Genomic DNA, 26,464 nt, shown 5'->3' with positions numbered 1-26,464 from the left:
TCTTCTCATTTCACCCTAAACTCCTCTATTAATTGTTGCTATCTAGGAGAAGAAAGAAAAAGCCTGTTTAAAAACCAGAATTATCTAAAAATATTGTATATGTGATAGACATGTGATCCCGTGTGTGCACACAGACAGATGCCTCTTCACGCAAAATTATGTGAATTTAACAGTTTTGATGATTTAAATCAGTTTTTCCTAACAGGACTCATTTGATTGTTATCTTCCTAGTTTTCTTTGTGCGTGCATATTATCATTCAAAAATATGCCTGGAGTACTTCCTGTGAGCCAGGTACTGGCCTAGATGTTAGGGATATGATGGTGAACCTTATGGAGCTTTCATTTTAGGAAGACAGACAAATCATGTCAAATTACTTAATCATGTTTAATTACTTGATTAATGATCAATGAACTTGTTTAATTACTTAATCAAGTAATTAAAAATTGTGGTAAACATTATGATGGCGTGGAGATCAAGTGATGTCATTAGAATAAGGTTAGTCTGGTAGGGTCACTCTGAGAAGGTAAAATTCAAGCTGATACAAAGTCTAAAGGCATTGGGTTTGACCAAAAAGGTGTTGTTATACGTATGATCAATTAGTAGTAGTAGTACTATTATTACCTTACGTTGGGCTTAAACTTTGTTGTTGATAAAATGCTCTTATGGATATTATTACAGTATAAATCTCACAATAATCCTTTAGCCTCTAGGACAGATGGCACCATTTTATAGCAAAACCAATTGATTCAAAGAAGTAAAGCAAGGACAGTCGATTTATATCTGGTAGAGAGAACACAAGCCCAAGATCTTCTGATTCCAAGTGCAGCTCTTCCAACTCCAATATGCTCGTTGGTTATTGTCTAGTATTGTATTAATGATGCAATGCTAGACTTCTAGGAACCCAAAATTAAGACACAGTGAGAACTAGCAACCTAACTCACGTGTCTGAGCAGTCCCTCAGAAGCAAGATAAAGTTTTCCATCATTTATATGTCACAGGAATATGGTTATTCCACTTTATCATATCAATGATCTTTGCTTCAAGAAATGCATTCCAATAATCAGTCTTATTTGTAATTTATAATTATTTTGCATAGAAATAACTGACACAACGTAATATGACTAAAAAGGGACGTGGTAAAAAGTGTTTTAAAACAGATAGGAGAACCAGATAGCCTTCAGATCTACAAAATTTTACATGGGAAGACCAAAGTTAGTTAAAATTATAAAGAACATCTCCAGTAGCAGAAACTATAATTGGTAAAAATTTAACATGGACTTATAAAGGAAAAAAATTAATGAGTATTTTACTTAGAAAAAAATCGTAAATAAAGCAGCTTCAGTAAAACTAAAAATAAAACGAAAAAATGGGGGAAAATTAAATCATGGTATGTAAAAAAAAAGTTCAAGGAATTAAGTTGACTTAGGAGGGTCTTTATGAGGATAAAAGACTTTCAGTGGTAATTCATCATTTTTCAGTATAATTCCACCAAAACAATGTCCAAAGAATCAAAATTTTCATGCATCTTTATGGCCAGAAGGGGAAGTCAGGCTCTTGGTGTTCTGGCTTTTGGCAGTATCCACCTACTTCTCGTGAATTGGCTCCATGCATAGAATATAATTCAGTTTGACCCAGGTTCCCCCAGCCACACAAACTAGACTTCTGTTTTCATTCTCCGCATTTTACCCCCACACTCTTGTTGAACCGTTCGCTATCATTTCATTTTCCTCCCAGCTAGTTTGTGGAGTTGCTGGTGGATATTTTTATGTTTGTAAGCCACGTGCTTTTCTTCTTCCCTGTCTCCTCCCTGTGGCAATGGAGGTTTCCAAGTTCATGAGTTTCACTTACCACCTCTCAACACTCGCAACTTTTCCAGTACTGCTGAGCCTGCCAGGTCAGGGCTGCCAGGCCTATCAGTGCCCGGCCCCTCAGGAGCCGATCGTCTTTCAGCTCTGTTTTTGCAGCACTGCTTCGCTCCCTTCCCTGTGGCTCAGTGGTAAAGAATCTGTCTGCAATTCAGGAGATGCAGGAGACGCGGCTTTGATCCCTGGGTCGGGAAGATTCCCTGGAGCAGGAAATGGCAACCCACTCCAGTATTCTTGCCTGAAAAATCCTACAGCCCGAAGGGTTGCACAGAGTGGGGCTCGACTGAGCATACATTGTTTCCCTTCACCCCCTAAACGGGAGTCTGGGAAGACTGAGGAAGAAAAGAATTTGCATTACCTGAGAATAGCTGTGGTCTTAGTGCTACTCAACTTTCTTTTCCCTTAAGTTAAGTCTGTACAGGAAATTCCCTGGTGCCTTAGGCACTGGACCCCAGATGAGATGGCACTGCTCATGGGGGAACCCTAGGGGGCCTAGGCTCAGGCCCATGCTGGGATCCACCTGCAGTAATTTGTATTATAGATGTTCCACAATCGAAGCACAAAGATGCCACAAGATGAAACTATAGATTGTCATACTCTTGGGGTTTATCCTTGTTATTTGACCTCTCTACACGTCTTTTGACTGACAGACAAACTTTTCAAACAAACCACCAGATATTAAGGTAAATATTTTATTTTTTAAATGGAAATAGCAAATGTGTTTTTGTTACAGATTACTAAATGTCGAATGGTACTACTTTCTCTATGATATTTCACTGCTGTTTTTAGTTTGAAAATAAAATTTAAATCGTACAATGAAGACTCAACACATTTAATAATTCAAATTATTTTGCTTTCTGTCTTAAGATAACGAATATCATTCCAGCGACTGATAAACTGTTATCAGTTTATCATATGTTAAATATATATGTTAGGGAACCTATGTGTTAAATAGCATATATTCAATATGCTATTATTTACGAAATAAAGACCTCTTTTATCTCTTTATCACTAATCTAGTGTTCCTTTCTCCAATGAAACAAAAAGTACACAAGTTTGAAAGTAAAAGCACCATTTGCAAAAAATATGTTAAGATTCACTTTACCATAATACCACATTTCAGAACAAGACCTATCAGTTTAGACTTCAGTGTCAACATTTTCCTGTTGAGCAGAGACACAAATATTTTTAAATAAGAAGTTTAGCTAAAAATTCTGTACTTTTATACTTTGTACTTGATGATGACCCTTGTGGCAATAATACAGAGAATAAAACTTGATCCATTTCCACAACATTTTTTTTTCTTTAGAATTTAGAGAGAATAATACGTAGTTCAGCCAAGGAACGTTTTATTCTGTCTTTGTGTAACCTCGTGTAGCAAAACCACAGAAATTTAGTCTGGATCACCACTTCCTGACACATCTTCCCCCGCTAGCTGTCATCCTGGGATGTTTCTATGAACTCAACTCCACATGGGCTATAAAGTTTAGGAATCTGGGGACACCAGAGAGAATATGAGTGGCTTCTCTCATTGGGACTGTCTCAGATCCCAGGCTTAGTCCAAAGAACGGGTGGAAAATGAAGCCAGAACCAAAACAGCTTTTGCAAGATGCTTGTGACAAAACCTTAGCTATAAATATGAAGGGTTTGTATAGAAGTACTTCATGAAACAGGTAACTATGGATCACCATGCCTTAGTCTTTGTTCAAGGGTGAGAACGTCAGACACCAATCAGACTCAGAGGTGTTTTGCCTCTTGGAGGGTTTTTTTCTTTCGTTTCAGAAAAAGAGCTTTAATTCTGTTCCCCAGGGCATGCCTTCATTGCTATTTAATCCTCCCCATTCCTTTTCCAATTTACCCTACCAGTTCCAACAGGATTAGCATTCAGGGAGAAAAAACAAAAAAACTGAATCACTTGCAGAATTTAATTTCTTAAAATTTCTTTACACTTTTCAAATAACACTGTATGGCTACTTTAATGAGTGCTCTGAGTTCCTACTGACATTTCTCCTTTCAAAGATTGCATTTCAAGAAATTGTTCTTGTAATCTTTAGTACAGAGTCATGTGGATGTATTCCTAGGGAAGGACTATAGTGTTTTCTATGTGGACAGGTCTGTAGTTGTAAGACCGAAGAGTGTGTGCTCCGATTCTGCTCTGCTCAGCCCTTCCACGTTCTTGGTGTCCTCCTGACACAGTAGGACTTGTTGGGACGTGAAACTGTCAGGTATCAGTACTTAATTTACATGTTGTTTTGACAGAGAACTGCTCTCCGCTAGATTTTTATCTTGTTCAATGAAGTGAGTCAGCCCAGCAGTCACATAATAGAAGGAGGTTAACTTGGTATTTTCGCTAGGGGCTTCCTAGGTGGCTCAGACGGTAAAGAATCTGCCCGCAGTTGAGGAAACCCAGGAGAAGAAGACCAGGAAGGTCCCCGAGAGAAGGGAATGGCAACCCACTCCAGTATTCTTGTCTGGAGAATTCTATGGACAGAGGAGCCTGGTGGACTACAGTCCATGGGGTCACAAAGAGTCAGACACAACCGAGCGACTCACACGCACACACACGCAACTTTGTATTCTAGCTAGGGGACTCTCTAGCACTGCAACAGTGAGCAACATTGTCAGAAACTCCTGAATGAATGCACAGAAGAGGTACATCCAAGTAAGCCAAGATGTCTCAACTCAAATGTTGGTTTAAAAGTTGGTTTTTGTTTAATTCAATTTTTGAAGGAGAAAAGTATGCAGGGTTATGAAACCTTTGAAAACATAACCTCATGATTTTTAGATTTACTCTTTGAGGTTTCCCTGAAATGTCATGAGCGTATAGTTACTTGATTGAGATCTTTTGAAAAAATATTATTTAATGTATCTGCTTTTATTTCTTTTAGGTCAGTCTCGATTCTCGAGTTAGAGAGGTGATCAATAGAAATCTGTTGGATCCTAATCCTCACATGTATGAAGATGCCCAACTCCAGATATACACCCTAATGCACAGAGATTCCTTCCCCAGGTTTTTGAACTCTCAAATTTATAAGTCATTTGTTGAAAGTACTGCCAGCTCTACTTCTGAATCTTAATTTTTATCAAAGAAAATCATTTCGGAGGGCTGCGATGAGAAATAAAAGTAGTTATGTAACACCTGAAACTGAGTTCCTGGAGAACTACAGTTTAGCATTCCTCAGGCTACTGTGAAAATACAACCCTATGGTCTTTGTCTCCATTTTTATCAAGGTTTATCCGTGGTTACTTTGGAGAAAATACCACATAAAACAATGAATTGCCAAATTAAGTCTATTTTGTTGAACACGCATTCTACTTGCAAGCAAACTGTATTTGTAGTCCTATGAACAGTCTCCTAGTGTACCCAGGGACTGCATGTGCCAAGTAAACCTGCTCCATTTGCCACATAGTTGTCGCAACACTTAAATCTAAATGGCGTAACTTATATCTGTATTTAAGGACTTTTGTGCAATATGGTCTTATAGAAATAATTGCCCAAAAGTTGGCTGTGGTTTGCATTTTTAAATATAATCTAAGACAGAAAAAGCCAATTTTAAAAATGTAACTCTGATAGTCAACATGCTATATCCTGTGTTCAGTACACTAATTTTGAAGCCAATATTTCTGTACGTGAAAAAAGAGCTATTTATCTCTGTTTGTTGGAAAATCCTCATGGGGAATTCCTCTGGTTGTTCACTGCCAAAACTGTGGCATTTTCATTACAGAAGAGTTTGCTATGTAAAAAATAATATATATATACATATATATATGAGGAAAAAAGAAAAAAGCACAAAACAATTTGAAGATATTCTATCTCAATGACAAATCAGAGTGATATTGTTTTTAGTTGTAATAGAAGAAAATGAATCTATGTATATATCAGATGTCCAATACTGTAATTAATTTATTAAAGACTGGCTCTCCAGTTCTAAAATGGCTGCATAAAGTATGTACTTTAGCAAGAAAAACAAAAGCTTGATAACTTAGTTTTGGAATATAAAGAAAAGATTTAATAAAGGAATGCCTATATGTAGCATCTTAAAACTTTGGATGAATAGCATCTGGACTGTGGCATATTTTCGTTGAAAGCGAAATCCAGTAAAAGCTAAGGTTTTTAACCAAGAAAAGTTTTATAGGGGTTCTTTAGAAGATAATTCTCTACTTCAGACCTTAACTGTTTTCATGTAGTATCTTAAAAATAACTTATTTAAAATATGTTAAAACCAAACTATTAATTCTCATCCCTAATTGAAAGGCAGAACAGTGCTCAAATGTTTTAGCTGCCGTATTATTTTTTTATAATTACCACTAAATCTTTGAAGACAAAAAATACTTGCCTGACCTTGGCATTCAAGGAAACAGTATCCTATCGTGCACACACAAACAACAGTGTCATATTTATATCAAAGTATTACATTTGAATATTAATATCCCCTGGAGGCTATTTTTTTAATATTAAACTTAATAAGTATAATATTGAGTAACCTAAAATGAAAGTTTTAAAAATATTTATATCCACTAAGAATACTGGCCTTATATTAAGGATGATATTAAAATTATAAGTTTCCTTTGTCATTTTTTAACTACCTCTCATTTTTTTAATTTATTAAAACTTTTTTTAAGAAAAGCAAGTTTGGGGTTTTCTTTTTAAAATTTACTTTACTTGAAAGGTTGGCATCGTAATTTTCTTTTTCCATAAAGTTAAACATTTCAAGAATTTTTTTATGTGAATTTGATTTTCTAATTTGTATAGCATTCAGGAGATATGATTAAAAGGGCTATAATCTATTCCCTATGCAAATATTTTAACTGTTGCAGTGTTTGACAAAATGGGATTTTAAAAAAAAAAAACATTTGCAGAGTAGAAAACAAAGCGTTCTGTTTACACTGGCGTTGCTGACTATCCTACCATATTCAGCACTTTTAAATACATTCTTTGTGAAAATGTAGTTAAAATATAAGATAGAAAGTATTTATAATAAACATTTCTTTTAACAAATGCCTGTTTTTGTCTGAAAGTGTTAGTGTTAAGACATGCTTTATCCATGTCAATTAAATATTTACTGTTTGAATAATAGTTTTCAGTAACATAGTGGGAAAAGAGAGCTATGAAGATGTTTACAAAACGTCATATTTTTTTCCTAACGAGTGAAGAAAAACCTAAAAGAATCATCACTTCTATCATGAAGTTTATTGTTCCTAAATAATTTTTTTCTTGATTAGAATTGAGTTTGTTATGCTACAATGATGTATACACATATATGTTGTAATATCATATTTGTTTCTGTGTTTGAGGCACAATGTATGGCATACATGACTAGAAAATGTGTAATATACTATAATACACCGCATGAATCAAATTTTTTAAGTGTAGACTTTATATTCTTGTTGTTACTATATATGATGGTGACCTGCTAGTCGTAAGTTATCTTTATAAGATACTTTGGACTATTAGATGAATTGTCTGTTTGACAATACTTTTAATATTTTACCAAATGTAAAAGATAGGGCCCTTATAAAGAGTCCTAATCTCTAACCCGGGGCATTTGTAGAATACAGATTTTGAAGCTGATATACCATTTTGAAACCTGATTAGAAATGGGTCGAGAATGAATCTAGGGTAGATTTACACATCAAATGTCGATAACCACACTATGTGAGGACTTCTGTGCTAAATTCCTATTTTCAGGGGAAGGGAGAGCATCTCTTTTAATTTCAAAATGTTTTAAGTGTATCTAACAGTATGTCTATGTATCTGCAACTCTACCAATTTTTAAAGTATGGTGTAATTCTTTCTGTTTTAATTACAGAGCTATAATAAACAAACAAAAACAAGCCCTCAACTGGTGTCTATGCTACCATTCCAAGAGCACAATATTTGTTTTGGTAGAGTTTGATTTTTTCTAGAGAGTAAGTTCCTCCCTGGGGAAAAATTAGCACTTTAGAAGGTACACTTTATGTTTTACATTACCAAGATATCTTTGTATACTGTTAGAATCTGCCAATGTACACAAAAAGAGGTTAATGCTCTTTAAATAATGCCTAAGTTCAGATGTGTCTATAATGGAAAGAAAAGTAGAGGATATAGGTCATATATAAATATACATATATATTTATATAAATTGGAGAGATTTGTTCAGAGATGGATTTTGAACTTAGATCACATTAAAAATGAATGGGTGATGCTTCTTTACTTTGAATAATTGTTATTATGTTACCCAAAGGTGATAGATATCCCAACAGTGTTATAGGGCAGCTCTAAGCGCAGTAGGTGCACTGGCAAAAGAACAATAGCAAAACACAATTTTGGTATCAACACTATGAAGTGCAAAAGTCAAGACCATAATGTGGTCACTTTTTTTAATCTTAAAATATGTACATAAGATGACCAGTTGATATTTGGTCATGGTGCATGGGGTGTTTATTAGTATCCTTTCATGCTGCCTAGGTTATTAGTGTGGAATGAAATGTGTATCATGTATTTACCTGAGAGTTCAGTTTTGCAAAAGGACTATAGAAATAGGTAAATAGTATTTGTTTATTAGGGGCAAAAATACACTTTCACCCCATTAAGCTGATTTAAAATAATACCTGATTCTTATTTTTGAATGTATCCTTTTTTTCTATACACTTTTAACTTATACTGAAAAAAATATCATATTGTAGTTGTAACAAACTACATTTACAAAATGGCAATATACCAGATGCTTTGAGGAAGAAGTTTGCAAGGAAGAAATTTAAAATAATCAGAAAATAGAAAATAAACCACCTAAAAAGTCTATGGATAGAGCCCTATCAAACACAAGCTTTGAAAACTTTGCATAAGATGGCAAATTATTTTGAAAAGTGGGAAAGATATTTCTAGAATTGTTTTTTAACCTGTGTTTATACTGACAGTTTATGACCTTAGTTTTCAAAGTATAACTTGCAAACACTTGAATTTGCATGCCCTTTTCAGTTTTTTTTTAAAAAATCTCTGACCAATATAAAATGTTTGTTCTTCTGAGAAAACAGTCCGTAAAAAGTTTAGTTATTCCTTACTTGCTACAACTGCAAATATTTACTAGTGAAACTGATATCAAAAACTTGTTTCAGATCTCCCTTGTAGCACTCTTAGTAGTATCCTTGTAACACTCAACAGTCCACAGAGGGGTACATTTTCTTTCCAAATACTGGGCTTTAATTATAAATTTCACTTCCAGTTATACTTCTGTCTCATGTGACTTTGGGCAGATCATTTATCCTCTCTGAACCTGTTTCTTTCTCTTCAAATGAAGAATATAATAATTTACAGGATTGCCATGAGAATGAATTAAACATGGAAAGAGTGAAGTGTTACATATTATTATTTTATCAAAGTTCTCTAGCTCAGTAATTCCCATTTCAAGAATGTATGCGTTAAGTGCCTTCAATGCACTTGCCCAGATTTTTTTGAAACTGTACTTAAAAAATCTGATTGAATTATTCATTCAAAAAATACAATCAAGCTCATTTTAAGACAGAAGAATATATGAATATGTTATTGCTTTGTTCAATAATGTGATTCAAAATCACTGTTCTCAGTTCAACATCACACTCAATCTACAAACAAGAAATATGTTTCTTTCAATGACACACACAGAGATGTATTTAGATGTGTATATGCAGATGTGTGAGTGTGTATATAATATTGTAGGCTTAAATCAAAGTTTAAGAGAAATCATTTGAAAATTCCACAGGACATAAACATTCCCAAGCATAGGAAGAATTTATCGGTTAATTTTCCAAGTAAGTATGTGGGAGTTAGAGCTAAAACCCAAGTTAAAAAAGACAGCCAGTAGAAAACATTGACACTGCCATGGAATAGAAAGCATGCTTTTTAATATTAAGGTAGTATGATTTTTAAAATAAGTTTATCATGAAAGTAAGAGAATAAAAGGTAGTTGTGTGTTCATAAAATTTTTTATTAAACTTTTTAAAATAGTTTTAGAGTTGCGGGAAAATTGAAAAGATAGTACAGATAGGATCCATACATGTCACACTCGTGAAACATTTGTCACAGTAAATGAACCAATGCAACTCTTTGCAACCCCAAAGACTGTAGTCCACCACTCCTCTGTCCATGGGATTTTTTTCAGGCAAGAATATTGGAGTAGTTTGCCATTTCCTTCTCCAGTGAACCAATATCAATGCATTATTAAGTCCACAGTTTATTCAGATTCCTTTGTTGTTGTTCAGTTGCTCAGTCATGTCCGACTCTTTGAGAACCATGGACTGCAGTGTGCCAGGCTTCCCTCTCCTTCTTAGCTTTTCATAAATTTTTTTTTTCTGTTCCAGGATTCTGTTCAAGATACGGTATTACATTTAGTCATCATGTTACCCTCTTAGCTATGATATTTTCTCAAACTTCTCTTGTTTTTGATAACCTTGGCAGTATTGAGGAGTTACAGGCCTAGTATTTTGTAAGATGTCCCTCAATTGGAATTTTTCTGATCGTTTTCCCATAATTAGACAGGTTTTATCAGATTTTGGGGGAAAGACCACAGAAGTGTCATTCATATCACACCATATCAAAGGTACATACCATCATCAACATGACTTATTGTTGATGTTGAACTTCATCGTCTGATTGAGGTAGTGTCTGTAAAGTGATACATTTTTTAAGAGGGTATTTTGGAGGTAAATTTACTGGACATTTACACTGAGATAATACTCCAAGCAGATTCCTCAGCACTGCTATTAGTTTCCACTAAATGACTGCTAACAAACACTATGAAGAAAATATAATGAACTGGAAATTGATATAGGAAAGTAAAATTCCAAGATAGCGTTAACTTGAATATTCACTTAATGGGGGTGAAAGTGAATTTCTTCTCTTGAATTATGTGTATAATTACCTTAATCCTCTACGTCTCTTGGGTAGTGAAGATTTTAGTCTTACTGTCTTAAAAGGTAATCTCAATTGATGGTCATTTTGGTGAGTAACTTTTCTATGTTGCCTTTCACTGAACAGTGAACTCCGAATACTGGAATAATGTAAAAGACTTGATTTTTTCCGTCTTGCTTTAACCTATTTGTCCTAAATACAATGTTTCTTGTATATGATTTTAAGATGTTTGCTAAATATTAAAAATAATTTCAATGTGTTCAATTCTTGTAAAGTTTATCATATTGAACATGTGTAAATTTTTGCTACTGTGTTCATTGTACTTAATAATCTATATCCATATTTTGGAGTTGATCAATATTTAGTAGTGGACCATAAGGAAGTTTTGAATGCATGAATATAACTTGAGATACCATGCTTGGTTATTTTGAAATGCCAAAATAACTGTAGGTACTTATAAATCGAATAGATAATCCAGATTATTTTTCCTCTAACTTATGTTGTTTTGGGTTTTTATTCTTCCTTCCTCGAATCTATTTTATTATTTTTACCTATGTACAATAAGACTTCCTGAAAATGCTAGAATTTTCAACATGTAATAGAAGCTGAGCATGACAATAATGTAAGAAAATTCAGAAATCTCAAATGGTATATATCTTTGACTTTTCAAAGTAAATCAAACTACAGCTGTTTTCGTTTGACTACACTGTGGACACCCATGGATATTACTGTAAAACGCACATGCATTACACACTGACTTTTTAAAAATGTTTTGAATTAATAAAGAATTCACCCATGTATCCTTAGACAAGTCACTGTTTCCTCATTGGTGTCACATTACAGGAGTAAAGGTACACTTACTTATATTACTTAAATTGCTTACACATCTGAGGGAAAATAATTTCTGGCTGGATTCTTTACGTTGTTTTACAAGGTTATTGCTTATTACATTTTGACACCTTTTATAAGTAATGAAGTATGTTCGTGAAATGACTTGTTTTGAAAATTCAGCTGAGAGATTTGAGTCAAGTAGCTCCCCCCAGTTCTGTGCTTAAGACAATATTCAAAGTTGAGTTGAGACTTCAGAAATACCTGTTCCTAAAAGAGATGTAGATAACCTCATCAGTCCTGTTCTATACTTGGATTAGAATTTTTTTAAGATTCGATTTCGATCACTTTTAAAGCAAGACAATTTTGTAAAAGTAGTGTGGCTTTAATTCGCATATGAAATGAAAGATTTGAGTTAGTGGAAGCTTCTAAGTAGCCAAACCTATTTCTGTTTTATATTGTTTGCAGAGTTATCTCATTCAACTTCACTTGGCATTTGTATGTGGAGTACAGAGATGAATACAGCAGAGGCAATGCAAGCGCATTTTAGAAGAATTTTATACTTAACAATTTTGATTCGATGGCTTAAGTAAGGATGACTTAACCTTGCAGAGGACTCCTGTATTTCTATATTTAAAAAATAAATGAGAAGCTTTTCAGTATGCCAGGTCTCTGCCCAGTTACGCTACCACTCAGTAAGCCTTGCTCAAACCAGTTAGGTGGTGAGAGTTCCCCAATCGAGAGTTCAGCCGTAGCATCCCCAGGCCTCTCTGGGTTGTACTATACGCTCCTATATATATTTTTTGGTGGTCTATGAAGAGGTCTTAAAAAACTCATAAGCATTACGCCAATAAACTTCAGTGTTCTGGGCACTAATCCACCGTCACAAGTTGGCGGGTGGGGCCCCCGGAGGCGGGGCTCTCGAGGCTTTGCTCGGCAGTGGTTAGCAGCAACAGGGAATGAATGGCTCCATGTCTTTAAAAAGTAGTCGACTAACAAGGATAAGTGAGACTAGGCAGGAGAATCGGTATGGAAGCAAGTCGTTTAAAAGCTAGGTAAATTAAGTGGCCGATAAAGGCCAGGAAAGTAGATTTTGCTAAATCACTCGGTGACTGGTCTTCGAGTCCACTTGTCACGTCCCCGTTAATACGAGCCTTAACCATCGTCGAAAGGAGAAACAGGAGCAGGAGAAATGGAAGAGGAGTAAACACACACACACACACACACACACCGATGGCCATTCTACAACTCAGCCTTGGAGACGACAGTCCAGGCGGACATCTGTGCTGTGACCTCAGCTCCTGTAGCTGACAATGAACGGCCCTCCATCGCGGTACTTGAGCTTCACTGAGTACCTGAGAAGCAACCTCGACGTCAGAAAGCGTAATGACAATCTATGCCTTTCCCCTTCCGGCCCAATACTCCGCCCCGGCTCGTTCCAGGAGGCGTTTCTGACCTACCCTTTAGAGGAGGTGCCCGAGGTCTCAGACCCGCCCCTATCACTTTTGGCTCTGCTCCTCAACTTCCGGCCTCCGCGAATACTACGGAGTTTAATAAGGCATAACCGGAAGTTCCCAACCAGGCTTCCTGGAGGCCCCTTTAAACCGGCGCGTGGGCTGGGCGGAGCTCGGATAGGTCTCGCCCCTGTTACCGAGCCGTGCGGTATCGCGAGATTTGCTCTGTCCGGAACTTCCGGGTCTTGTCTGCCATGGTGGACTGGCTGTAGTAATGCGCTCCAGGTTACTTTGGAATGTTTTTCGGGGCTTTTGGGCCCGCCGGAATGTTGTGCCGGCCCACCGACACCTAAGCTGCGGTAACCTGCCCCTGGAAGAGCTGTTCGCCCGCGGCGGACCTCTGCGGACCTTCCTCGAGCGCCAGGTAGGCTCTGAAGCCCAGTTACAGGTCAGGCGGCCTGAGCTGGTGGCGGTGGCCAAACTTCTGAGCGACAAGGAGCAGGAGCTGCAGGAGACCCAGCACCTGCTGCATGGTAAGGGCCTGGCCTATGGGAGCGGGATTCAGAGCCGAGTTTTGACTCTTCATTTGCCCTTTCCACCAAGCAGCCGCTCACGTCTCCACACACTCTGATTTTGAAGTTTTTACTCAGTTGCAGCTCTTTATGGTTTACACCAGAGGTCAAGACATTATTATGTGAGTTCTGGTTCCATCCTCTCCTCGTGCTCTCTTGATAGTGCCATACGCCCTTTTACAAAACTTAAGTTGACTTTAATTGGTTGCGTATTTGATAGCAGGAGATGAGCTCACCAAAGACAAGGCCCTATTCCTGTTAAGGAGTCGAGAGCAGTGTTTCTCAGTGTGGTTGAGCGGCCACCTGCAAAAGTGACAGGAGAAATGCGTGCTAAGTAAACCCATACTGGAACTCTGAGACTTAGAAACATGAGGCGATTTTAACAAGCTTGCCAAGTGATTCATGCCCATTCGAATCTGGATGGGGCCCAAGTTACTTAATTTGCACAAATTCCTGGGGAGGCCTAGTTGCTAGCCTGTGGCCCACACAGAGGAAAGGTTCTAGAGAGGGTCACAGCCTACTGAAGCAAGAAAATTAATTCTGATACAGCTGATAAGTGAGAACATAGATCAGTAAAGACCTGGGAGAGCAAGGAGAACTTGGAAGGAGAAAGGCTTGTACAGGGATAAAGGCCCAACCTTAGATGATGTAATAATAGTTTAACTTTTATCGATCGTTTGCCTACTCTAGGCTTTGCTTTTCTTTATTAACTCATCTAGTTCATATAATAAACTATGAAGTAGGTTCTGTTAGCCTCATGGAACAGAAGAGGAACCTGAGATACAAAGAGAAAATAGCTCTTCCCAGGTTACACTGCTTTTAAGGAATGGAGCTTGAATAGGACTGACTCCAAATCTCATGCTCTTAATCACTAAATTCAGTGTTAACTGAGGAAGCGGGTAGTGGGGTAGGTTTGGGGAGGGGCGGGGCCCTTGGAACCATTTTGTAAGAGGGCTCAAATACTAACCTACAAAGTTTGGTTTCATCCTTTTGGCAGAAGGAAGCCAGCAGAAGCTTTTGGATTGGGAGTGAATAATAGGAATAGCTTTGTTGCTTAGGAACTTTGATGGGTGGCAGTTTAGAAGCAATCTGGAACAGGACTAAAGATGCCATGGAAGACAGAAGGCAAATGCAACTGTATAGTTGAGACTTAAGGAGAGTCTAAATTAAGTGATTTAAGAGAAGAAGCTGCCCAGAGTGTTAAAAAAAAAAAAAATTAGAAGTAATATCTTTTAGGGAAAAATTAAATCAGTTTCATAAGCCAAGCTTCAAGTCCAAGTAGCAGCCACAAAGCCTTAATATAAAAAAAATTATATTCATTACATGTTGAAATTGACAGTGTTTGGGGACCTGAATTAAATAAAATGTGGCATTTTAGTTAGATTGCTTCTACACTTTGGTTCCAGTCTTCTTCATCTTAACTGGAACACTACATTTCAGAACTAATAAGGCCCCTTAGAAGTCATCCAAATCATATCTTTCATTTTACTCTTGAGATTACTGAGACTCAGAGAAGTTAGGAGTGATGCTCTAAAAGAACCTTAGTGGTTGAACTGGGGCTGTAGTTCATTTTTGCTTTTTTTAGTGAAGCACGTTTTCCATTTCACCAAATCTCATAACCCATTCTTGCCAAAATAATTTCCTGCCATGTCACTAACACTCCCTGTATTTGTTTATCTCAATTTGCTGCTGTTATTATCTCTCATTGAGTTAATCCTTTTTTCCTTTATTCTGCCCATCCCTAAAACAAACAAAAAATTCCTTCTGCATGCGTTATTTTAATATTTAACCACGTAATGTTTTAGGCTATTATTTTTTGTGAGCTTTTCTCCCCTAGAATAATATAAAAAAACTAAAATGATCTAAAATCCTGCCTTGAGGGCAAGTCTTACGTGTTATTGCCAGGTCCCAGTATAATTGGTTCTTAGTAAATGAATAAGACATTCCAGCCAATACAGAGTTTGATCTTTGAACAGAGATAACAAACTGTAATAGCTAATACAATTTCCCCTTCTCTCCTTTTTATAGGCTGCATGTTGTCCATCAGATAGAGGAAAGAGGAGGTATATTTTGTAAGGTAAAAGTGAAAACTAGATGAAATAAGAACTAGAGTAAAGCCTGAAAGAGAAGAAGAGTAGTACTTCATGTAAATACTCTGTAAATATCAGGCAGGGTCTAAATGTTTAAGTGGATACCTTTATATTAATGAAGCATTCACCAATAAGACAATAAATAACTTTGTACTTTTTAACTCATTTTGGCTTTACTAATGGTACCTTATATTCCCCTCTGATCTAACTCAGTGCATTCATTTGTTACTGCAGAGTCCAAGTGTGAAAACTAAAAGCATATTTGTTAATATGAATAATTGGGGGAGGAAGAATTATAGAAAAGTTTAGTAGCTTCTTTGTATTTTCCTATAGAGATTATTTTCATTTTTAACATCTGCTCTTCTCATCAGGAAAAAAGTTTTTGTTTTTTAACTGCATGCTCAGAAAAACTAGTACATAAAGTGCTATAAATTAATGACAGTTATTAAAAAAGATTAAGATAATTGTTACATTTCCCTCAGCAATGAGAAAACTTTTACCTTGAACTCTGTTGGCTATTTAATACTAATTAAAGAAAACTCAACCTGCTTCCTTTTTTTCTTAGATGAAAATGAGGACTTAAGGAAACTTGCTGAAAATGAAATAACTTCATGTGAAAAAGAAATAGCTCAATTAAAGCATCAGGTATGGCATTTGTGCAAAGAATAAAGCTTTCTGCTATTACTTCTAATATATTTTATTAGAACTTTATAAAAGCAAATCAAGAACTAATCAGCACAGTAGTATTTATAATATAAACCTGGTTTTTAAAGCAGAAAAAGCATACTCTCTTGTAGCTCCGTTTTTATCAGATTGTAGATGTCTGAAAGAAAGATTAATGTCACATTAATAGAATTTTCCAAGAAGGCAGTGAAATGTTAGTAATGTTTTCTCTCTTTTGTTTTTTAAGAGGGGTGAGGGTGGGGGTAGACATGAGTAGAAGAGACTGTGGAGCAATGGTGGGTGGAAGCAGGAATATTTCTTCATCTTTTTCTCTTTGACACTCTTATAGAGTGCCAGCCTAAATTAGGCCCCTCAGGATTTTGAAAACAGAATTGCATTTATATCTAAGAGTATTGGCTTTATATCTAGAACTGCAGAAGAACATACTAAGTTAGATAAAAAATCATGAAATTAGATCCATTATTTGTTAATTCTGTAAAGCAGAGCTTAAAGGTTTACAGCAGTTATCTCTGGAAATATAAGTGAAAGAACATGATAAAGCGAGGACGGAGCTTGGAACTGGGATGCTTAACTTAGAAATTCTGTCTCTTTACTTAAGTGTGGAACTTACCAAAAATTAATTTCCCCACCACCTACTCTAGAAGAAAAGTTCCACAACAGACTGAAAAGTCTCAGGTAACTTGCCTTCTACTCTGTAATCTTTTTGTGAGATAGGAGGATGCGTGTATTAACGGTTTCTGTTCATTGGCTAGTAATTCACAGGTGTAAATTGCGTCATGCTAGTTCAAGATGTGAATGGTCACATTCTGTTGGCACAGGCTAGAGCGATGGAAAAGTAGGAGAAAAGGATAGCTCCTGACAACACAAAATGGTGATGTTTCAGAACTCAGGTAGACTTGGGTTCAAGTTCTAGCCCTTCCGCTTTCTAGTTGTAGGGTATTGGCCAACTAGGGTTAAACTTCCTGAAACTTAGTTTCCACATCTTAAGGTGGAGCTGTTAATAGTACCTGCCCAAGATGTGTTAAGAATTAAAATACATGAAGTGCTTAGCAGAGTGCCTCTCTATTAAAGAACCAGCTTTATAAATGTTGGCAGCTTTTCTTTGTTAATTCACGTCGTCTGAGAAGTCTTTGTTCTATGTCTCTGTGATTAAAACATACTGAAGTGTGAAACATACAGTTTTAATGGGAGGAAGACTGACTTGGGCACAAGGATCTGGGTTCCTGTGCCTGTTGTTCCAGTAACTGACACTTGGCTTTTTAATCCATCATTGCACTCTGTTAATCTCATTTTCTTTGACCTATAAAATGAGGGAATTGGACCAAATCATTTCTAAGAGCCTCTCCAGTTCCAAAATTGCAGGTGTCTCTTCCATATTAAAGAAGCTTAGAAAAAATACAGATGCAATTTGAGTGTTCTTTTTCTGCCATACTAGGCTATAAATCTCCAAGGATTGCTTCTTCTGCCTGCTACACACACTACAGTGTCCTACTCACAGCAAGGACTTAATTATTAACCGAATAGAGAACTAATATAAAGTATACATGAACACCAAAAAGAAATAAACACAAACCTGCAAGTTTTAGCTGAACCTTATAGCATTCATAATGTAATTATAACAATATTTTTGGAAGTTGTGCATTGTGTGGTCTAATTGGCAAGATGGTTGAGTAGTAATCAGCAATATTAAGGTATTTGCTTAGAGAAACTTTTTTAAATATTTAAAATTCTACAATCACTGAGCTCTTTTTCAGAAAGTTTTAAATCTTAATTATAGGAAGGGTGATATTTTTTATTTGCAGATTATCTTACTTTTGGTTCCCTCAGAAGAAACAGATAAAAATGATTTGATCCTGGAGGTAACTGCAGGAGTTGGGGGTCAGGAGGCAATGTTGTTTACCTCAGAGATATTTGATATGTATCAGCAGTATGCTGCATTTAAAAGATGGCATTTTGAAACCCTGGAATATTTTCCAAGTGAAATAGGTCAGTAAACTGTTTGGTTTGTTTTGAGAAAAGCATAGATTTTACTTATTTATCTATGTGTATTTTAAGGAAAGGGTTGGAAAGACCATGACTAAGCTTTATAATTTTTTTGTAAGGATGATTTTTCTGCTTATTATTTATTTAATAATTGTTGTTGTTCAGTTGCTAAGTCGTGTCCAACTCTTTGCGACCCCATGAACTGCAGCATGCCAGTCTTCCCTGACCTTCACTATCTCCCAGAGTTTGCTCAAACTTAATAATGTTGAATGCAGGAATGTTACCAGTTTTGAAATGGCCTATAAAATACCTGTCATTCAGTGACTAATGGTCTTTTAAAAGTGGTCCTTCAGCAGTGTTACTGAGTCAGCTTTTTGACACCATTAATACTTTATGTTTAATAACTATAAGCAATAAAGATGATAAAACATTGAATATCATAGACTTGCTAAAGGTTTTCAGTGTTTCACAGTTGATGTGTTTATATAATTTTGTAGCTCCTTTAAATATATTTCAAGATGTTAGAAGTGATGGTCAGTTATTCATAACTGGCAGGAATAACAAACCTCTTTGACCAATGTTTTCAAGGTGGCCTTAGACATGCATCCGCCAGCATTGGGGGTTCAGAAGCCTATAAGCACATGAAATTTGAAGGAGGTGTGCACCGAGTCCAGAGAGTGCCCAAGACAGAGAAGCAAGGCCGCATCCATACCAGCACCATGACTGTAGCCATCTTACCCCAGCCTACCGAGGTGAGGCACCATAGCCCCCACTCCTTGGAGTCCTGGCCCAGCATAGCGCCTTGCCCCCAAGTAACACTCACCTCACTGAACTGAGTATATCTCCTTTTCTTATTTGACTGTCATCTTGTATTGTGAGGTGATTTTGCAAATATATTATCACAGTCTAGTAGGTATGATTTTAACAATAAATGGTAAGAATTAAGGATATATAAGTGATCTTAATCACTTCCCTAGTGGTTCAGTGGTAAAGAATCACCTGCCAATGCAGGAGATGTGGGTTCAATTCCTGGGTTGGAAAGATCCCCTAGAGAAGGAAATGGCAACCCACTTCAGTATTCTTGCCTGGAAATCCCATGGACCAAGGAAACGCAAGTCGAACATGGTCAGTTCAGTCACTCAGTCGTGTCCGACTGTTTGCAACACCATGGACTGCAGTACGCCAGGCTTCCCTGTCCATCACCAACTCCCGGAGCTTAATCAAACTCAAGGCCATCGAGTCAGTGATGCCATCCAACCATCTCATCCTCTGTTGTCCCCTTCTCCTCCCGCCTTCCATCTTTCCCAGCATCAGGGTTTTTTCAAATGAGTTCTTCCCATCAGGTGGCCAAAGTATTGGAGTTTCAGCTTCAACATCAGTCCTTCCAATGAATATTCAGGACTGATTTCCTTTAGGATGCACTGGTTGGATCTCCTTACAGTCCAAGGGACTCCTAAGAATCTTCCCCAACACCACAGTTCAAAATGATCAATTCTTCAGCGCTCAGCTTTCTTTATAATCCAACTCTCACATCCATACATGACTACTGGAAAAACCATAGCTTTGACTAGATGGACCTTTGTTGGCAAAGTGATGTCTCTCCTTTTTAATATGCCATCTAGGTTGGTCATAGCTTTTCTTCCAAGGAGCAAACGTCTTTTAATTTCATGGCTGCAGTCACCATCTGCAGTGATTTTGGAGCCCCAGAAAATAAAGTCTGTCACTGTTTCCATTGTTTCCCCATCTAATTTGCCATGAAGTGATGGGACCAGATGCCATGATCTTAGTTTTTTGAGTGTTGAGCTTTAAGCCAACTTTTTCACTCTCCTCTTTCACTTTCATCAAGAGGATCTTTAGTTCTTCTTTGCTTTCTGCCATAAGGTGGTGTTATCTGCATATAAGTTATTGATATTTCTCCCAGCAATCTTGATTCCAGCTTGTGCTTCATCCAGCCTGGCATTTCTCATGATGTACTCTGCACAGAAGTTAAATAAGCAGGGTGACAATATACAGCCTTGACGTACTCCTTTTCCTATTTGGAACCAGTCAGTTGTTCCATGTCCAGTTCTAAGTGTTTCTTCTTAACCTGCATATAGATTTCTCAGGAGGCAAGTCAGGTGGTCTGGTATTCCCATCTCTTGAAGAATTTTCCAGAGTTTGTTGTGATCCACACAGCCAAAGGCTTTGCGTAGTAAATGAAGCAGATGTTTTTCTGGAACTCTCTTGCTTTTTCAATGATCCATCAGATGTTGGCAATTTGATCTCTGGTCCCTCTGCCTTTTCTAAATCCAGCTTGGATATCTGGAAGTTCACGGTTCATGTACTGTTGAGGCCTGGCTTGGAGAATTTTGAGCATTCCTTTGCTAGCGTGTGAGATGAGTGCAGTTGTGCAGTAGTTTGAGCATTCTTTGGCATTGCCTTTCTTTGAAATTGGAATGAAAACTGATCTTTTCCAGTCCTGTGACCACTGCTGAGTTTTCCAAATTTGCTAGCATATTGAGTGAAGCACTTTTACAGCATCATCTTTTAGAATTTGAAATAGCTCAGCTGGAATTCCATCACCTCCACTAGCTTTGTTCGCAGTGATGCTTTCTATGGCCCACTTGACTTCACATTCCAGGATGTCTGGCTCTAGGTGAGTGATCACACCATTGTGGTTATCTGGGTCATGAAGATCTTTTTTGTATAGTTCTGTGTATTCTTGCCTCCTCTTCTTAATATTTTCTGCTTCTGTTAGTCCATACTGTTTCTTTCCTTTATTGTGCCCATCTTTGTATAACTTGGTGACTAAACAACAAGAAAGTCATCTAAACTTGCATTGTCTATTTTTCTCCACTACTAAGCCTACAGCAGGTATTTTGAAACCATCTAAAGGAAAAACAATATCAAATAGAGTTTACCAGTGCTTGCCTTTATAGAGACTTGCTTTGTGTGACTTGTTCCCAGAATATCAATAGCAAGAATCCTGTTTTAACAAAGGGTAACTACTTTACAAAATTGCTACTTTATAATGCAATCATATTAAAATGGAAACACATTGCTACATTGTACACAATGAGTATACTTTATTTTCACCAGCAAATTCTCATCAGTCTATTTTTAAGGTAGCTAAGTTGGGAAGTTCTATTTTGCTTACATCACTTACTCTGAAAAGTCATGGGAAATTTGTAACTTTTTTTTAGAATGAAGTAAGAAGGATGTGAGAAGGAAGCTTGAGGATTTCTGTTTATTACTTTTTAGGGACAGTCTGTATTACTAATAGGGTACACGGAGTTCCTTTCTTTAGTCTAATTTTTGTGCGGAAGTCTAGATGAGGAACAGGATATAGTTAAGGGAGAGAGGGAAGCAGGATAAACAGCAAGAGTGACACCTTGATACTAGGCACTTTGGCTTAAGCATCTTGGAGATGGGAATTTTCAGGAAAAGATGGAGACTGAGGTCCACATATCATCTCATTTAATTCTTCCTAGCAACAGTAAAGAGCTACATAGGGAGACCTAGAAGGCTTGTGATTGATAAGATGCCTGCTATGGAGTTGTGGACATCTCACAGACTGGGTATAGTTCATGCAAGAGCTTTTTAAATGCAGTGCTTTGCCAGAAAGAAAAACACCAATACAGTATACTAATGCATATATATGGAATTTGAAAGATGGTAACGATAACCCTATATGCGAGACAGAATAAGAGACACAGATGCATAGAACAATTTTATGGACTCTGAGGGAGAAGGTGAGGGAGGGACGTTCTGGGAGAATAGCATTGAAACATGTATATTATCATATGTGAAACAGAACACCATTCCATGTTCGATGCATGAGACAAGGGCTCAGGGCCAGGGCAATGGGATGACCCAGAGGGATGGGATGGGGAGGGAGGTGGGTGGGGGGTCCAGGAAGGGGAACACATGTAGACCCATGGCTGATTCATGTCAGTGTATGGCAAAAACTATTACAATATTGTAAAGTAATTAGCCCCCAACTAAAATAAATAAATCTATTAAAAATAAATAAATAAATAAATAAATGCAGTGCTTTGGATGGTGACTGCCAGGACAGAGCACAGTGCTGATGTCAGATCCCAGTGTATTTGTGAATTGAGTTGTATCCTTGACTTCTTGGTCTTTGCCATTTCCATTCATCTCTGCTCTGCCTCTAAGTATGTTTAAATCTTTCTGTATTTAAAATTAAACAAAACCTTCCTATAGTGCTTTTTTAGTGTCATTTTTTTTTTTCCTCTGCTAGTCTTTTTGAACCCAGAAATCATTTTAGTGATTATATTCACATTACTATTAATAGTTGAGATCTGCCATTGGTATGAAGAGGGTAATTTTCAGAGAAGTCTAGTTTTGGAGGATTAGGGAGGGTTTGTTTTTATTTTGCATTATATTTTGATACTTATCCACTGTGTACATGCTAAGACACTTTAGTCGTGTCTGACGCTTTGTGACCCTATGGACTGTAGCCCATCAGGCTCCTCTGTCCATGGGATTCTCCAGGCAAGGATACTGGAGTGGGTTACCATTTCCTTCTCCAGGGGATCTTCCTGTCCCAGGGATTGAAGCTGTTTCTCTTACGTCTCCTGCACTGGCAGGCGGGTTCTTTACCACTAGCGCCACCTGGTAAGCCCCACTCTTCCAATAAGAAAAGTCTTAAAAAGGTATCCTTCCAATTACTTTCTGTTCTTAAAATTAAACCTTCCAAATCTTATATAAATATTGTTTATGACGTGCATTTTTATGAATAATTCTCTTTAAACAGATCACACATGTAATTTTCAAAACTCCCAACTTTTCTCTTATGTGTAGATTAACCTGGTGATTAATCCTAAGGATTTGAGGATTGATACTAAGCGAGCCAGTGGAGCCGGTGGGCAGCATGTGAACACCACAGACAGTGCTGTCCGGATCGTTCATCTCCCAACGGGTGCGTGGTTCCTTCTTCAGCATAAAAATCAAACTCTGAATGACTTCCTCTCAAACAGATCTTCAGTTACCAGAGACATAGAGACTACTAGGAACTGTTTATTTTCAACACTTGACTTACCTAGATTCCTTAGCTGAAACTCTGTAGGATAATTACAAAGCCAGGAAGAGGGAGAGATCCATGCCCAGGAAATTTCCACGTTAGTGATTATGTCACTAATTAAAAAAAACAATCCTCACAGGGAAGTAATATCATGGGTGGTTCTTTATAAGAAAATGCTCTAAATCACCAGTTTTTAGTGTTTTTTTGGAGAGAGGAGGAAATGAATTCCTTCGAGAAAATGAAACCTTGGACCTTCTACCCAGAAACATGCTTATATATAAAGTTTTGCATGTAATTTCAGTGGCTTCTTTCCATTAAGTCCATCTGCAGATATCTGAGGGTTCTGTCCTGATTATAGTGTTAGGCGGTGGAGCTGTAATTTTTCTTAAGTGTTCAGAATTGTGTTAGATGGAACTACTGTGTTTTTACAAGTATTGCTGTAGTGACTTACATGTGAAAAAGAGCACAGGGATAGGAAACCTCAATCTTGCTATAAATGATCTCAGATAGGCGTAATTTTTTTTTTTTCAGATAGGCATAATTACCATGGTTGATAGTGCTTAATGGGAGTGCTTGGTTGATTTTTTTTTTTTTTGAGAAACTTCTCATGTTAAACTAAGATGATGTTTTATGTAACACATAGTATATAAACAGGAACAAAAAAAAGTGAATGGAAATCCTCAAAAATATTAATAGTGATTATCTCTGGTAATAAGATTAACTTTTATAATTCAGTTTGTATAATGAGTAGTTACTACTTTTTTAAAAAAATTGTGGTGACTAGCTAGCTAAAAGTACCAGAAAATAATCCATATTAAATGAGTAATGCTTACTGTTCAGTATGTATGCTTTCAGTATGTAAATATTTCGAGCTATAAGTCCCAAGTTTCAGTTTTCTAATAACTGTAAAGTTATCTGTTATGTGTATAGTATTCCTTTTTTTTATATTAGAGTCGTATTTTTTCCCTTCATAAAGGAAGAAGGAAAAGGAGTATTCCTTGATAATACATGAAGAAGATTTTTCTATTAAAACTCTTTTAATTCTCATAACGCTATTCAGGTATTGTTTCCGAATGCCAACAAGAAAGATCTCAACTGAAAAATAAAGAGATGGCTATGAAAAAGTTACGTGCAAAACTGTACAGCCTGCAACTAGAAGAAGAAACAAGTAAACGATACAATGCTAGAAAGATTCAGGTAAAACTGAACTTTTTAAAATGCTTTGAAAGGATAGAAATATTTTTAGATTACCCAGTTTTTATATGTGTTAAAATTATTTCATTGTATTTGTCAAAATTAAAGTATAATTCAACCAAGGGCTTGTTTTATAGTAATCTTATTACACGTTTACACTGTTTTTTGTATTCAAAGGTGTCTTTCTCAGACTTTTCAGCAAAGTTATCTTAAAAAGATACACCGAATTCCCGTTCATTTTGAATCCTTTTGAAATTATGGAAGAAAGTTGGAACGGAAATTGAACTTACCTTCTCCCTGTTTGGCAGTTGATTTTATAATTACAGAGCCCTTCTATTAACTCCTTAATGTGGAGAGTTGATCACTTTGTCATCACTGATGATAACCAGGTTAATTCAGAGAGTATATACACTTAGCTGCCATTTTTGGATATCAACTCTGTGCCAGGCTGTATGTATGCACTATCACTGTGTAGTAGGTGTTATCTGTATTTTAGACATGGGGAAACTAAAGTCTAAAGCTGAAATAAATTACTTGAAGTTATAAAGTAAAAAATGGCAGAGAGGATTCAAAATTCAAGTACTAAGCTGTCTGACTTTCAAGCCTATGTTCTTTTTTCTGTATGAAGTTCCTATGTTATTTGAGAATTCAGAATGTTTATTGGTTTTTAACAGTGTGTTTCAAATTATAAACCAAGAGCTTAATCTCCAGGTAAATTAACTTTGTAGGTTTAGTTACCCTGAATTTAACTGTCTTGTATCCTTTTTTTTTCCTTTTAATATGTAGATTGGCACAAAAGGAAGGTCAGAGAAAATAAGAACATATAATTTTCCACAGAACCGGGTCACAGATCACAGAATAAACAAGTCACTTCATGATCTTGAAACTTTTATGCAAGGAGAGTACCTACTGGATGAACTTGTACAGTCACTGAAGGACTATGCTAATTATGAATCTTTAGTAGAAATTATTTCCAAAAAAGTTTAAGTTCATTTTTTATTAAAGACTTGTATAGCTTCTGAAAATTCTGTTATAGCAAATCAGGTTGTGTATATACAGTATTCTCTTGAAACACATGAGTTAACACAGTTGAGAGTAACATTTTTAATAAATAGCTAATTTATATAAGTCTCTGAATGCATTAAGTAAAAAACCATACAATATAATTATGACTCTGGCTGTATATTTTGAACTCTTCCTTACAAGAAGCAGACAAAGGAAAAGAGTCCTTTGTTTTATGTAACGTATTTAGTGAATGATCAGAAATTTAGTTTAGCTCTAAAGGGAAACTTCAAACATGAAATGATAAGACTGACTTCAGAGGATGGAGGCCTGAGAGGGAAGGAAAGCCCAGGAACTTCTGCTTGAGGCTGCACAGCTGTCAAAGACCTCTTGGTGTTTAGAGCAACACCAATAAGTCATGTGCTTGATAAACAGACCCTCATGGTTCTCCCATGGTGTGTGTGCTCCTTCACTTCAAAAAGTATTAATAAATCTGACTTGTAACTACAGAAAAGAAATAGGACATGTCAGTTACCCTGTAAAAAAGTGAGGGAAGCTAGAAATGCTGGCTCAAGAATATTCTGAAAACATAAACTCCAGGACTACAATTATGAAGAGCTCTACCTAGTAGATAATGAATAAATGTTAAATTTATGGTAGTTACAACAAGTTAGGTAGGATTTCCAGAGGAGCAAAAGCAATTTCACTATTAAGGTTATATGATTTATGTGTTAAGAACTAGGAGACAGTTCAACTCTCAGAATTGCACATTTTTCCATATTTGTTAAAATCAATAGTTGTCTGAATTTTTATGGACATATGTATGACATTTATTCAAACCTACATTATTGTCAGGTAACTGTTTCCTCTTAAGTCAACATTTGTTAGCCAGATTTCCT

General features: G+C 36.6%; 2 protein-coding genes and 1 long non-coding RNA gene across 11 annotated transcripts in view; 2 read left to right on the top strand and 1 right to left on the bottom strand.

The window, feature by feature from the left end:
- Positions 1–5,612, top strand: part of RGS17 (regulator of G protein signaling 17) — a 97,214-nt gene extending 91,602 nt beyond the window's left edge. Inside the window, exon 5 of the mRNA XM_081530317.1 lies at positions 4,755–5,612. Within this exon, the coding sequence (XP_081386443.1) occupies positions 4,755–4,943 (189 nt within the window). The 3' untranslated portion in view covers positions 4,944–5,612. The remainder of the gene's footprint in view (positions 1–4,754) is intronic.
- A 6,312-nt stretch (positions 5,613–11,924) lies between these two features.
- Positions 11,925–13,277, bottom strand: LOC145521592 (uncharacterized). The gene is made up of 2 exons (XR_014065517.1): positions 13,021–13,277; positions 11,925–12,915 (listed from the first exon to the last, which is right to left on the bottom strand). It is a non-coding gene; the product is annotated as an uncharacterized LOC145521592 (long non-coding RNA).
- On the top strand, positions 13,255–25,729 carry MTRF1L (mitochondrial translation release factor 1 like). 9 transcript variants are annotated; one of them, XM_081530313.1, is made up of 8 exons: positions 13,255–13,438; positions 15,615–15,663; positions 16,242–16,321; positions 18,163–18,346; positions 18,932–19,095; positions 23,150–23,267; positions 24,430–24,566; positions 25,350–25,729. In XM_081530313.1, the coding sequence occupies exons 4-8, from the start codon at positions 18,250–18,252 to the stop codon at positions 25,548–25,550; spliced, it is 717 nt and encodes a 238-aa protein (XP_081386439.1). In that variant the 5' UTR covers positions 13,255–13,438; positions 15,615–15,663; positions 16,242–16,321; positions 18,163–18,249; the 3' UTR covers positions 25,551–25,729. The 9 variants fall into 9 exon arrangements, with proteins under 9 accessions (XP_081386439.1, XP_081386442.1, XP_081386437.1 ...); XM_081530316.1 differs by having other exon boundaries at positions 13,255–13,547; positions 15,615–15,649; XM_081530311.1 differs by having other exon boundaries at positions 13,255–13,547.
- The last annotated feature ends 735 nt before the right edge of the window (positions 25,730–26,464 follow it).

Source organism: Giraffa tippelskirchi, chromosome 9, assembly GCF_054371585.1.
Source record: "Giraffa tippelskirchi isolate mGirTip1 chromosome 9, T2T-mGirTip1v1.2.pri, whole genome shotgun sequence".
NCBI lineage: Eukaryota > Metazoa > Chordata > Mammalia > Artiodactyla > Giraffidae > Giraffa > Giraffa tippelskirchi.
This window is presented reverse-complemented; position numbering and strand designations above follow the sequence as displayed.